The sequence below is a fragment of the Gossypium hirsutum genome, chromosome A06, assembly GCF_007990345.1.
Source record: "Gossypium hirsutum isolate 1008001.06 chromosome A06, Gossypium_hirsutum_v2.1, whole genome shotgun sequence".
Lineage (NCBI taxonomy): Eukaryota > Viridiplantae > Streptophyta > Magnoliopsida > Malvales > Malvaceae > Gossypium > Gossypium hirsutum.
In genome coordinates, this window is record NC_053429.1 from 125,079,509 (window position 1) to 125,093,905 (window position 14,397).

Genomic DNA, 14,397 nt, shown 5'->3' on the forward strand with positions numbered 1-14,397 from the left:
TTTAGTCTTATTTCACAAATTGAGCATACAAATGGTAAAATTTCTTAACAAAATTTTTATTCCATAATTCTAAAATACTATAGACCATAAAATAATATTAAAATAAATTTTATGACCACAGATTTGTGATCTCGAAATCACTGTTTCGATTTTACCAAAAACGGGTCATTACAAAACAAAATCCAAGTGTGATAGATTTAAATCAGAATAAATATGGTGGATACCACATTCATATTATTAAAAATTTATTTTACACCTAGTTTGCTATTACGGTGCAAATTTCCTCTACCATTTTAGGACTATGGGTGGGTTTGGATGGGCGATTAGGTGCAATGCGGTTCATTTAGTTACTTTTTATCTCACGATATAGTATCGCTACAGTATTTCATCGCCACAGTTGTTTTTATACTAATAGTAAGTAAACGCACCACCCATCCAAACTCACCCTAAGCCAATAAAAATCATTTGGGTTTTTCAATTTTAGTTATTATGAGTTTAAATAATTTTGAAATTCTTTAAGATTAAAGTGAATTTAATATTTGGTTCAATTTAAACTATTGTTGGACTTTCTTTTAATAATCAAATTAGATTGAATAGGGTTTAAATTTGAGTTAATTGATCAAGTTTCAAGTTAAAGTCAAATTAATTGTGGGCTAATCACGAAGACTAATGAAAAAGAGTCAAAATCTATCCTTGAGAAAGACCGGTCCAAGGAAGTGAAGGTAGAAGAAAGTAAGGAAAATGAGCCTCATGTCTCACCTAGTTTCAATCTGGTCGTTATGAGTGCTACTACCTTACTAGAACCAAATCACACAGCTGTGATCATTGAGGACGACAACACCTTAGTAGGCCAGGCCCATTACGTGGGCTACTCTATTGCTTCTTTTTTAAAAGATCTTTTGCATGCAATGAGGAGAGTTGATACGTCTATGCGTGAGATAACCAAGCGCAGGTTTGAAGTGTGGAGAAAACAAGGTCGTGCCAAATCTTCAGGGTCGTTGTCTGAATGGATTGATTCAATAACTCGTCAACTAGATAATCCTGATAATGTTTCAGGATAATCAATGGTTGTCATGATCTGTTGTTAGAAACAAATTGTTTGGAAGCGCTACATCATGTCAAGGGTACTATGATGATATAGCTGCTGGATTTGTATGTCATTCATGCCATCCGAGACTTGTTCTGTCGAGGAGCAATGATTATTGGATTTCCCTCTTGGTCTCAACCTCTTGATTTTGCTTTGAATGTGTTGCATGAAGATGTTACTAATTTATCTTTTCCTAGATTAATTACTATGTAATAGTTTTTATCCTTCTTAATAGAAAAAAAAGAGTTGATTGAATTTGTATCACTTATGAATTCTAACTCAATTAAAAAATTACAAAAAAAAACCTTATCCATTTTACAAAATGACAAACATTACAATAATGATATTTTTATCATTTTATATGTATTACACCATATATTTAGCTGCTACACAAATTTTTCACCCGTTTAAAACAAATCGCTACATAAGCTAAATATAAAAACTATATAATACCAACAAGTATGAAGGATCGTGATAAGATACGTTGCACTTCCATGAGAAGAATGCAGAATAGAACCTTAAAAACCACATTGTTGAAAAGACCGTCCACAAATTCCGAACATATAAAAAATAAAAAATAAATTATTACCAATAAAAGCCTTCGAGAACATTGTATTATTAGAAAAAGAAAGAAAAACTATGTTATACATAAATGTTGGGAAACAATTGCTAAATTGGGTGTCTAAATCTTACTTGATCGAGGTGGTATACTCTGTTCATTCCTAAAGAAATTATTAGGATCAACCGCAGTCTTCACATCAACCAATCTTTCATAATTCCCATTAAAATAACTTTCTCCATAAACTTTCCCTTCTTCATAACTCCATTTTTTAGTAGATCCAACATCAATATCTCTATAATTGAAATAAGCACTCCTTGGATTTTTAGACACAAATGGTGTCATAAAATCATGAAGTAATTTAGCTTGAGTTGTGAAATTCTTATCTGCTTCATTTCCAGGTTCATCCCAGTTCACTGAGTATTGAATTTTATACAGGTTTCCGGCACGGTGGGGGAATGGCGTTTCAGCGGGTTTGATTTGGTCCATTCTGCCGCCGTAAGCATTGAAAACCATCCCGACTTTGCCGAGTTCGATCATTTTTTGCCAAAGTGATTCTAACCCAGATTTAGGGATTGGGGTCTGAACATAATCTGATTTTCGTTTTAGAAAACCGGCGTCGTTAAGATCCCGATCGAGTAAAGCCGTCGGTGGTGTACCTAAATCGAAATTAGCCCACCATAGAACTGAATCGATCCATGTTGTTTCATTACAGTTTGATTTTCCGATGGATAATTCTGGGAAATCTTTTTGTAGAAGAGACACGAGACTATCGGAATCTCCCAAATACAAAGCGATTACAGTGATTCTCGCCGTTTTTTTCTTGTTTCTAGTCACCGGTTGTAAAAGCATTCTCATGAACAGATTCTCGTCGGTCGTCGGAGCAATGGTTTGCCATTTGAATGTTATATCGGTGGCGTTTTCAGTTAATAATCTTTCGATTCTGAAAACGGTGACGGTCTTCGGTACAGGGACGAGTTTTATTTTATAAGATAAGACAACGCCGAAACTGGCTGCTCCGCCGCCTCTTATAGCCCAAAAAAGGTCCTCCCCCATGGCTTTCCGGTCAAGGATTTTTCCCTTCACGTCGACTAATTTAGCATCCACGACATGGTCCACCGACAAACCGTACTTTCTTATCAAAGTACCATACCCAGCACCGCTTAAATGACCACCAACGCCAACAGTAGGACAAACCCCCGCCGGAAAACCATGAACTTTACTATTTTTCCAAATGTTATAATAAAGTTCACCGAGTGTAGCACCAGCACCGACCCAAGCTGTTTCATCAGCCATATTAACCGTTATTGACCGGAGGTTAAACATATCGAGAACAAAAAAGGGTTTATCAAAAACATAAGACAACCCTTCATAATCATGGCCGCCGCTACGGATTTTGAGTTGAAACCCAAGTTTTCGGGAACAAATAACGGCGGCGGAAACATGGGATTCATCTAAAGGAGTGATGATGATGAGTGGTTTAGGGGTTGAAGAAGTGTTGAAACGGGCGTTACGAATGTAAGCACGTAGAACAGAAGTATATGAAGGGTTGGATTTAGAGACTATAATGGAGGAAGCTGTGTCAGTGGGAATGGATTGGGTTAAACATTGAAGAAGGGCTTGATGAGTAGGATCTGAAACTGCCATTGAATGATACAGGTTGAAGAAGAAAACTAGAGATAGAAGAAGGTACGGACGCATTGGATTCGGCATTGTCGTGTTTGATATTTTCTTGGGGCATTTGTTTGAGTGTAAGCTTGATCGTCACATGGCCTTATTTGTAGCATATATAAGAATATATTGGGAAGTGGGAGATTTTTTTTTATTTTTTGATGAATTAAGAAAAAAATCCACTTAATTAATACATCCACTTGATATTTGGCACTCATTATGGGTGTAAATGTAAAAATAATAATTAGTGGGTATTTTTATTATAATTTAATTTATACTCTAATTATTAAATTTTTTTTTGAGAGTGGTATTTAAATTGTCGTCGATTTAAATCCTTACAATCGAAAATATTATCGATTGTTTTTAACTTCCGTGGAAAGCTCTGCATAGTTTATGAGGGAAGACGCCTCAATTGTTAAAAATAAATGCCTGTAAAACTCGAGAAAAATGTGTAAATATAGAGTATGTGAATAATAATAAATATACTTAAACTTCACATGAAACTAAAAACTTGAAGTTCAAAATTTTATTTACTTAAAAGAATTATATATTTTCTATATTTATTTATTTTTTTAAAACACAAGTTATTTGACTAACGTGCTGTAGGTTTTTCTTGGAGTTGACTAACCAAAGTCTTAAAAGTTGTTTGAAAACTAAAAAATGTTTATGCTCAATACATTAATAATAAATAATAATTTTTTATTTTTTAATAAAATAGTATTATTATTATCCTATTATTCTATAGCGAATTAAAAGAAAACCTGGGATGGAAAAGTTTTTTTTTTTTTAATATTCTTAAACTTTAATGACAAAGACAAACCTAAGAAAGAAAGAAATATTGAGAAAAAAATCTTTGTATTAGAAATTGGGTTGCGTTTTTTCTTTTTATTTAAATAGCAAATAGAATTACATTTATTTCTATTATTAAAGATTGATATAACTGATAGAATAATAAAAAAAATAGTTAAATATATCTTATTCTGACATAAAATAATTAATTTTTAACAGTACAAATAAATAAAACTTTTAATAGAATAAATAATTTATTCTTTAATTTAATTTACATGAATTAATTTATTTAATTTTTTAAATAAAAAATATAATTTAATTTTTAATACAAAAATCTTCAACATACATTTATCGAATAAGATCAGTAATAGTGGAATATTTGTTAGGGAGATAGGAACTGAGCAGCACACGGCTTTATGTTGTGGGCAACTAGGGTCCCATAATGTAACGTGGTTACCTGCTTGCCTAATAAATTTAAATAAAAAAATTATTAATAAAATTAATTTTGACTTTTCAATTTCGGCGCCTATTATGGATGAAATGGATATATTATTCTTGGGAAATCTTAAAAATGGTGCCTTCTCCACTATAAATATTTATTAGTCGGTATAATGTAAATAAATACTATTTTAGGGTAAATTAGAAAAATAGTCATTTTTATTTGTTTTAGATTATATATTTATAATATTTTAGTCACTTGCGTTATCGTTTTGTTACGAAATGGTCATTCTACTGTTAAACTCTATTACATGGTCCTATATGGCAGTCCAAATAAGTTTTAAATGTCAACTTGGATGTCCTACGTGACAGTCCAAATTAAATGTATTTAACTAAAAACCTATTTTCATCCCAACAACTGGACATTCAAGTTGGCATTTAAAACTCATTTGGACTGTCGCGTAGGACTATCATTAGGGAGATAACAGAGTTTAACAATAGAGTGACCATTGCGTACAAAACGATAATATAAATGACTAAAACGTAACATTTCAAACATAAGTGACTTAGATGTAATCTGAGACAAGTGACTATTTTTATAGTTTATCGTAAATTTTATTTTTCATCATTTACGACGAGTGTTTATTATATTTTTCCGAATTGTATTTACCAACAAATTAATAATTTTTTTCTTTTTAAAAAATCATAAAAATATGGAAAAGGAATGATTTATCATTGTTTATCTTTAAAAAAAGTTCATTGATTTGGATCCCTTCGTTTAAAATTAAATAATTAAATATAGAAGGATAAATTTCAAAATATGTGCAATGTTCTATGATTTTTATTTTGGTACAATAACTGAATTTAAGTTAATTTTGGAGAAGGTAAACATCCGACCAATAGAACATAACTTAGGTTTTATGTTATATATGAATTTTGATTTTATGTAATTTTATACATTTAATTTTCATTGACTTCAATTTTCATAAATTATTAACATAATTATTAATATAAAAGTATTTTGTGTTTACGTATTTATATTTATATAATATATAAATAAAGTTATTTATTTAAAAGTGCACAATTGAATCAAAATCAAAATTTTATTTATATGATTGCACCAAATCAAAATTCATGTATAATTTTAAGATTTATACCAATATAAAATTATCAATATTTATGATCATAATCGAGTGCTAGCTAGATTTTTCTATGGGTTGGAAAGCTTGCTTAACTCAATAGGCTCAATCCTACTTGGACCAGGTTTAGGATAAAAAATTTATCTCTTGAGCAGACTCAACTTGAGTTTAATTTAAATGATAAAAATATTTTAAAATTTAAATTTAATTATAAAAATATATGAGATATTAATATAAGAAGATATTTTTAATATTTTATTAATTTTTAAACAGCAAAACAAATTTTCTTAGACAAGACGGGTCTATCTAAAAATGGACCTAAACTTGAAATTTTTTTTAAAACTAGATCGAAACTCAATTTGATCCATAAGCAACTCTAATTTGATCCATAAGCTTGATGTGATAAAGTCATAAAATTTATGGGCTATGGAATAAATTTGGACACCCTAAGTATCTTTTTTTTCTCAATTAAGTATGATTTTTTGATATTAATCTCATTATAGTTTTTTTTATCATATATGCTTTTTTTAATATAATTGTTTGAAACTACTCATAGCCCCTCCTCAACCCCTAAATAAGAGGATAATATGTTTCAGCACACTCGAACTCACGTCTTTCTATATTGACAACAATGTCGATGCCGATCAAATTAATACTCAACCGGCCATAATTAAATATAATTAATTAGAAGTTTCTGAGTTTGAAAAAATATATATATATAAGGAGATTCTTTATATATAGAATTTTACTTAAAATAAAATCCAAATCTAATTTCTTTCTCTCCTTAATTTTCGGTGCCAAAGCTTTTCCATTTTTCAAATGAGTAATGTGATAATTGTCTGTCCATTTCAAGTTTCCTTTTAATTTATCAAAAAAATCAAAGATTCCTTTTTCTTTTTTAAATACTTTTTGGGGTCTATTGTGTTTGTTTTATGAATGGGATTTGGTTAATTAGACACGTTTGAGATCAATGGGCATTCGCCGAACTTTGGATGGCCATTTCAAACATTATGTTATTATTATATTTAATAACAATTTTGTATTTAAATTTAATATATAATAGCAGATTGAGTCTTAGCTCGATTAGCATGGACATTGTTGTCAATATAAGAGGATGTGAATTTAAATGCTCTGAAGCGCATTATCCTCTTATTTATAGGCTAGGGATAAACTATGGATAGCTTTAGGCATTATGTTATGAAGATCAAATGTGAACAAAACTTATAATGAGATTGTTTTAAAAGATTAAGATATAATATATATAGCTATTAGTATGAAAATAATTTTATAGATTTGATAGCAATTCAAGCATTTAGTGGCCCAAGTTGAAGATTTGATAATAATATTAGGGTAAATTACGCTCAAAGTTAATAAATTATTTGTAAGTTTACATTTTGGTCGTTCAATTTCTAAAAGTTATAAAATAGTAAAAGTTTTAATTTTAGTTATTAGATTTTTAAAATAGTTGTTGTATGGCTTGCTCTGTTAGTCCACCGTTTGCACAATCAAAAGCTCTCATTCTCCTTTTCTTTTACAATTTAATTTTTTTATGAAACAACTTTAAACGTTACAAATTTACGAACTAAAATCCAAGGAATTTTTTTCTTCGATCTCTGGCACTAACAATCATATTGACTTGGATCTAAGATGTGTTTTTTTACTCGTTGATGGGTACTGATCCACTATCTCAATTATCAAATTGTCACTAAAGCTCGCTAATCAAACTTAAAAAAAAAGGTTTAACAACCCAATGACTTAAATAATAACTTTCAAATAGTTCAGTGACTTAAATGAAAATTTTCAAATAGTTCAGTGACTATTTTGTAACTTTTGAAGTTGAACGATCAAAATGTAAACTTACTAATAATTTAATAACCTTAGATGTAGTTTGCCCTTTCTTTTAAAAATTCAAGTTGCTATGTGTTAGGATCGAACCAATTAAGAAGAAGTAAAAAAAAAAAAATAGCGGAATAAATTGAGAAATTGAACACATAAATTTAACGTGTAAAAACCCCTCCAAAGAGGATAAAAAACCACGGACAAAGATAATTTTACTATAATGGCAAAAGAATGAAGAGTACAAAAGATGGAGATAAAAACTAAACCCCGAAAACCCAAAAAACAAAGAACCCTTAAAATGTAAAAACAAAATTTTCTAAATGTGTTATGAGTTCTAATCTCTAATGGGTGTATTTTCTAATGTTGTAAAAGAACCTATTTATAAGCTAAATTAGTAGGTCAAATAAACTATGCTAATAAATGCTAAATGTATTATAATAATAAATACTAAATCTTATAGAAAGAAAATATATTTTGTTTAACTTTGACTTGCAAACATTTCTTAGAATTTGGGTCACACAACTCTAACACTATGCTATAATAATATTGATGAAATTTCATTTAAACAGAAATATATAGTTCCAACCTATTATGTGTGTGATGAAATTGTATTTTAACTTTAAAAAATATATAACTTAATTTCAACCTTCAAAAATAATTTATGACTTCATTTTTACTATTATGTGTGTACCTTGTTTGGATAAATTACGGTTTTCAATCCTGTATTGAGTCTTACTTCGATTATATATATAATTTATAGTATGTATTTGTTGGTGGAATTGTATTTGTAAACAAACTCGGTTTAATATATGCCATTATTCCTGTCTTGCTCATTCTAACCTTTGCTTTTGTCCAGCACGATATTACTCTATGTGCTGATCATTAATTTATTATTATGATGATGATAATGATGATGATGAGGTTGAATCCACTAAATGTAACACCCCAAACCCGGCCTAGACGCTACATCCGGATCCGGTGTGCCACATTGATGCGTACAAAACATTCCGTATTATTTAGTTTGGAAAACTTAATTGGTGATGTAAAAGATACTCTTATTATAGGTTAAAGTGAATGGGAGCTGTGCACCAGGTAGGAAACCAGAAAAAGAGGAGGTGAGTCTGTCAGACTGCTTAAGTACCAAGCTCTATTCGGATCCAATCCTAGACATGCACACCGCCATTGCCACACTCTAACATCTCATATAATTGTGAGAAAACCATTTGGTTAAGTCCATCTTAATAAAGTGATTAAGTTTGAAAATGTTTGCTTAGCGGAAGTCTTACTTGTAATCGTGTTATTTTGAAATCACTTAATGTTTTTGAAAACGAACCCTAGATCTAGCCCATTTTGATAGTTAATATAATTTAAGATCATCATGATAAGTTATAGATCAAAACCCAAATAAAAAAAATCATAAGCGGCCTTATTACCAAACAAAACCCAAATCATCAAAGTAAAGAAAATTGAAGTCCAAATCACCAGAAGAAATCCATATTGCAGAACGAGTGGCCACTTCGAATCCCTCGCAGCTCCAAGCCCACTATGGTTGGGGATTACCTGCATGGATGAAAATAGGAGATGAGTTTGGGGAAACTCAGTGTGTAAAATTAACCCAACCATAGCCCATATCAGCTCAAACCACAGAATTAAAACAAGTTGGCCTCAGCCTAGAACAGATTTCAGAATAAAGCCCATAGGCCCAGAACAGATCAGAACAGATATATCATGCTTATGCAGAAACCCAACCATATCCAACCATGTGCACCCCCATACCATCCTTTCACCATGTGGGGAGACTACTCAACCCACCCAACCGCTACACACCACAGAAATATGCAGCATGGCTGCCAGATGCAGAAAATGTGACAGAGTCACCAGATACAGATATTTTGTGGCAGTGCCACCAGAACAGATATACGTGGCAGGGCCACCAGAACAGATAATTTGTGGCATAGCCACCAGGATGCTTCCTCCATAATATAACCCATGTCCCCATGCAACAGATATACATTCATGGCATACATCATACAGATTTAATTCATCATGCTTTTCAGACAAAATTAACCTTAGGGGTATAGAGGTCATTTTGCATACATAGGGGTATAATGGTAATTTTGCATACATAGGGGTACTCTAGTATATCTAACTATTTCTAAGGTTTTCATGCATATCGTAGCCATTACGTTTAGCCAGAAACACTTACCGAGTGTTCTTACCGAATTGGGCCCGTTGGCCCATTAACCCAGTTTGGCCCATTAAGCCCAAAATATCAAAACGCATGAAATCGCGCGTACTGCAGTTTTATCACTTTCGATTACCAGTAATAATTACCCATACGTCTTACGAGCATTCGCACACTCGCAAGTGCCCAAAATACCGGCTTTTCGGCATTTCGGCTTTTCAGCTTTTGCCGATCTAGCCTATGAGAGGGTGTCAGTTACACACCTGTTTTTGGGATTTCCTCGACGAGATCTACACACGAACTGCCTACAATTGAATCACTTAATATTACTCCAAATATCGAAATAAAATTAAGTATATAGTCCCTTACCACATTCGGCCAAACATGCCTAAAACCCTTATTGCTCTTACCTTACTGCCGAACTATGGTTAACTCCAAAGATCCGATCGTTCCACCTGTCCAAGCCCTTGATCAACCACCTCTAAATTACGTTATTACCAAAACAAAATAGTTATTACGACCCCTCAGGATTACAAGTCCAAATCGACAACCTCCCTAACTTTTAGGGATTTCGGCTTTTCCTAAAATATGTAAGAAGACTAAGTTTTGGAGAAGACTTACCACCGATTCCTTAGTGAATGATTCCAATGAGTTTCCCACTCGATCCCGATGTAGATCTAAGCCCTCAGATGATAACAAAAGTCGGGCTTTCAGTGACTTCAGTATTCGGCCAAGTCCCTTTTAATGTGGGGTTTTTCGGCTTTTTGCAACTTGTGTTTAGAAAGGTAAAATGAGAGGGTTTTGCTATGGTCTTGTCGTCAAAACTTGAGGTTTTAGAGGGCTGGTGAATCGGCCACAAATGATGAAGAGAAGAGATGTGGTTTTGGTTAAAAGAAATCGGCACAAAAAGAATCAAGCTTTCGGGATTTCGGCTTTTGTATATAAGGCTTAAGAACAATGATAAGAACGTGGAGATGAATAGAATAATGGAAGGATTCAGCTATGGGGAAAGAAGAAGGAAGATAGATGGAGAGAAAAAAGAAAAGAAAAGAAAGGAAGAGAACGAAGAATGGTCAGAAAAGAAAAAAAACGGCACAACACTCCCAAATGCCGAATTTATACCTAGCTTTTGACCTAGCCGAAATTTACCCCCTAAAGAAACCCTTGGCCGGCCAACTCTTGCTCCTCAAGAGTCCACTATTCGGCCAACACCATCCTCCTTGATCAGCTCCTAAATCCTCTCCCTTATCCCCTCCTTACTCAATCTCCTGAGCAACTCAAACTCCTCCTAACAGACTTTTACTTCAGTTCCACTACTTACCTTTTCTGTTCATAAAAATTAATCCCTTGATTTGCTGTCATTGTGACTTGAACCTGGGTTGTAATAGCCTGAATTTTTAGTGGTGTCGGAATGGTGATTCGAGATCACTAAATCTGACAAACGAGTAGAAAATATTATAAATTTAGTAAGTATAAGTTAAATGTGAAGTTAGGAAAATTTTTGAAATAGTGAATAGTGTACTAGGAATAAATATTAAAATAATTAAAATAAAAAAAACGAGGTATCGAGACCTCGAAGATTTTAAACCGAGCCATAAATATTTTTAGAAATATTTATAGAGTGTCATTGAGTTGGTATTAAAGTTTCGTTAGAAATTTTAACGTTTGGATAGTTAATTAACTAAAAAGGACTAAATTGGGAATAGTGTAAAATTTGTTAAATTGTGATTAAATAGCTTAAGTGACTAAAGTGGAGGGATTTAAAAGGCTATTAGACCCAAATTATATGGGCTGGACGGTTGGGTAAGAAAAATCAGCAGAATGTAAGGAGAAACAGGGGCAAAATTGGAAACTTAACAAATTAAACATTTAAAACAAAGACAAAAGTGAAAAATCTAGAGATCTCTTCACAATTTATCAGCAAAAACGCCATAGGAGGTCTGGAATAAGCTGGTTTTTCATATTTTTGAATCATGTAAGTTTAATTCTTGATTATTTCTTCTAATTTTTGTGATTTTGATACTTTTACAATTAGGTCCAACTAATTATTTCATTAGTTTTTGATTCCATGGCTGATTTTGAAAGTTACCATTGATTAGTGTTGGATTTTTATGATGACTAAACATCAAATTGAAGCTTTAATTTTGTTATTTGATGATTTTATTAAGTAATTTTGATAGAAATTGATTTTAGGGACCTAATTGTGAAAAAGTTGGGAATTAAGGTTTGGTGTTGCGGTTTTGAGTATGAAAGGCTATGTAGTAGTCTAAAATAGTTGGAAAAAGGTGTTAATTGAGAAAAATTAGATCAATTGAGGGGTTAATTGAGTAGGGATCAAATTGTAAAAATTGTAAAGTTTGGGGTAAAAGTGTAACTTCGAAAATTAAAGGGCATAAATTGTGAAATGAATTAGAATTGAATTAAATGCTGATGAATGAATAAATTTGCATTTTAGATCGAGAACCTGAAACAAGTCGAGGAAAAGAAAAAGTAGCCGATTAGTCCCTGAACTTTTACAAATTCTGCAAATCGATCCAGGTAAGTTCATATGGCTGAAATTTAATGATTAAATGTTAATTTCATGAATTATACAATGTATGATGAAATGTATTTATTGTTGAAATGAGAATAAAATAAAAATGTGAAAATCGAATAAATGATCAAATTAAGTGGAACACCGGATTTGAGTACTTCTGATCAAGAAACAAAGTGATAAGTGGCTACACTTATCTGATCAAGAAACAAAGTGATAAGTGGTTACACTTATCTGATCAAGAAACAAAGTGATAAGTGGTTACACTTATCTGATCAAGAGACAAAGTGATAAGTGGTAGCTTCAGCTACACTTATCTGATCAAGTGGCAAAGTGATAAGTGGTAGCCTAGCTACACTTATCTGATCAAGGACAAGTGATAAGAGGTCATATGTCAAAGTGAAAGTGAAGTACTCAATTTTCCGTAACCGTTCCTTAATTTTGATCAAGGATGGTAAGTGACAAATGGGCCCAAAGGAATTATGGTAAAAGAATAAGTAGTAGTGAGTTTATACCAAGGAACTCACCAAAGATTGTGGTTGACAGGTAAATTTAGTAATGGTGTATATTGTATAAGTGTACAAGTGTTTGGTAAGATTTATGTTTTATGCCGATGAACTTACTAAGCTTTTCTATAAGCTTACATGTGTGTGTTTATTGTTTTTGTAGATTAACGTATTTATACATTCGGAGGATCGGATCTACATCAAGAATCACACTATCCAGATATACTCCGGTAGTTTATGTTAAGCAACTTTTTGGATTTATATGGCATGTATGGGGAATTGAAGTAAAAAGTAAATTTGAATGTTATGGTTGCGTTAGATATCGAAATATATACATGTTTTTAGTTTGAAATGGTTGATTGGTTGAACTTCATTAGTATTTAAATGAAGTAGATGAAATACTGGAATTGCTTGTGATTTGAAATTTGCAGGGAAGGTTAGACAATTATAAAGGGGTTATATTGAATTTTTTTAAAAAAATTGCAATGGAGCAGTTCTTGGACAGCAGCATTGATGTAACTTTTAAAAATCACCAAAAATAGTGGAAATAGAATTAGAAGTTGAGAGAGATATGAAATTAAAGCTGAAAGAGTCTACTTTCATATAAAAGAAGTGGAGTAAGCAAAAGAATTATATACTTTTAGATATTTGAATTTTAGTGAAACAGGGCAAGAATGTTTTTGAAGTCCCCTGTTCTGACTTTAGAAATTCATTAAAAATTGTACAGAAGGAATTTTGAGTTATAATTTATATGTATAGACTCCTTAATGAGTCTATTTTCAGTAGAAATAAGTTTAATCACCATATGAAGCCTTTAATAAGAGATAATTAAATTTTAGTGATGAGTGGTTAGGATAGTCGATTAGTGAAACAGGGGAGACTTCAACTAATAAACTGTACTAATTGGCTAAAGAAAAAAATTCTGAAAAATTTATGATGAATAGATATATGAGTCTAGTTTTATGGAAAATTTACGGATCTAAATTTCGAGTTTTGTAGCTTGAATTATAATTATTTTAGTGACTGCTGTACAGGAGGACAGCTTTATTATGAATGATGAAATTAAATTTGAAAGTAAATTTTTATGCCCCGAACTTTTAAGTTAAGTCAAGTAACGCCTCATGCTCGACTCCGGCCATGGTCTCGGGTAAGGGGTGTTACATTTTAGTGGTATCAGAGCCCGGTTTAGCCGGTCCTCGGAATATGTGTGAAGTGTAAAGTGTTTAGAAATACATGCCATATAAATCTGTGATAGTGTGATGTGTATGATCCGATCTAATCTTTGTTATTTTTATAGATACTCTCCGATTATAAAGATGTCAAATTTACCTGAACGTACTGATCAAGAAGAAGTTAACAGTAGAGCACAGAATTCTGAACAAAGAGCAAGCAGTGATGTTCCGATTTCCCAAATGCGAGAGCATGAATTAAAGAATATGATTTATGGGATTATGAATCAGTGGTATACTGAAATGAGGCAAGAAAGAAATCAGGCTGAACCACCTCCTCCCCCTACTGCTCCATCGATGGTACCCCCGGTTGCTCCTCCACCTTCTACAACGACTGAATCTAGTAAGCGTTCTCCATTGGAAAGGCTTAGAAAACTTGGAGCCGAAGAATTTCGGGGAAGGACTGATGATGATCCCGTCAA

General features: G+C 32.1%; 1 protein-coding gene across 1 annotated transcript; it reads right to left on the reverse strand.

The window, feature by feature from the left end:
• Positions 1 to 1,554: 1,554 nt before the first annotated feature.
• LOC107934626 (berberine bridge enzyme-like 21) lies at positions 1,555 to 3,478 on the reverse strand. The gene has a single exon (XM_016867100.2). The coding sequence runs from the start codon at positions 3,357 to 3,359 to the stop codon at positions 1,770 to 1,772; it is 1,590 nt and encodes a 529-aa protein (XP_016722589.2). The 5' UTR covers positions 3,360 to 3,478; the 3' UTR covers positions 1,555 to 1,769.
• Between the last annotated feature and the right edge of the window lie 10,919 nt (positions 3,479 to 14,397).

What these genes read in the sequence shown, in the direction of transcription:
- LOC107934626 (XM_016867100.2), bottom strand. Translation starts at nt 3,359, where the DNA reads ATGCCGAATCCAATGCGTCCGTACCTTCTTCTATCTCTAGTTTTCTTC.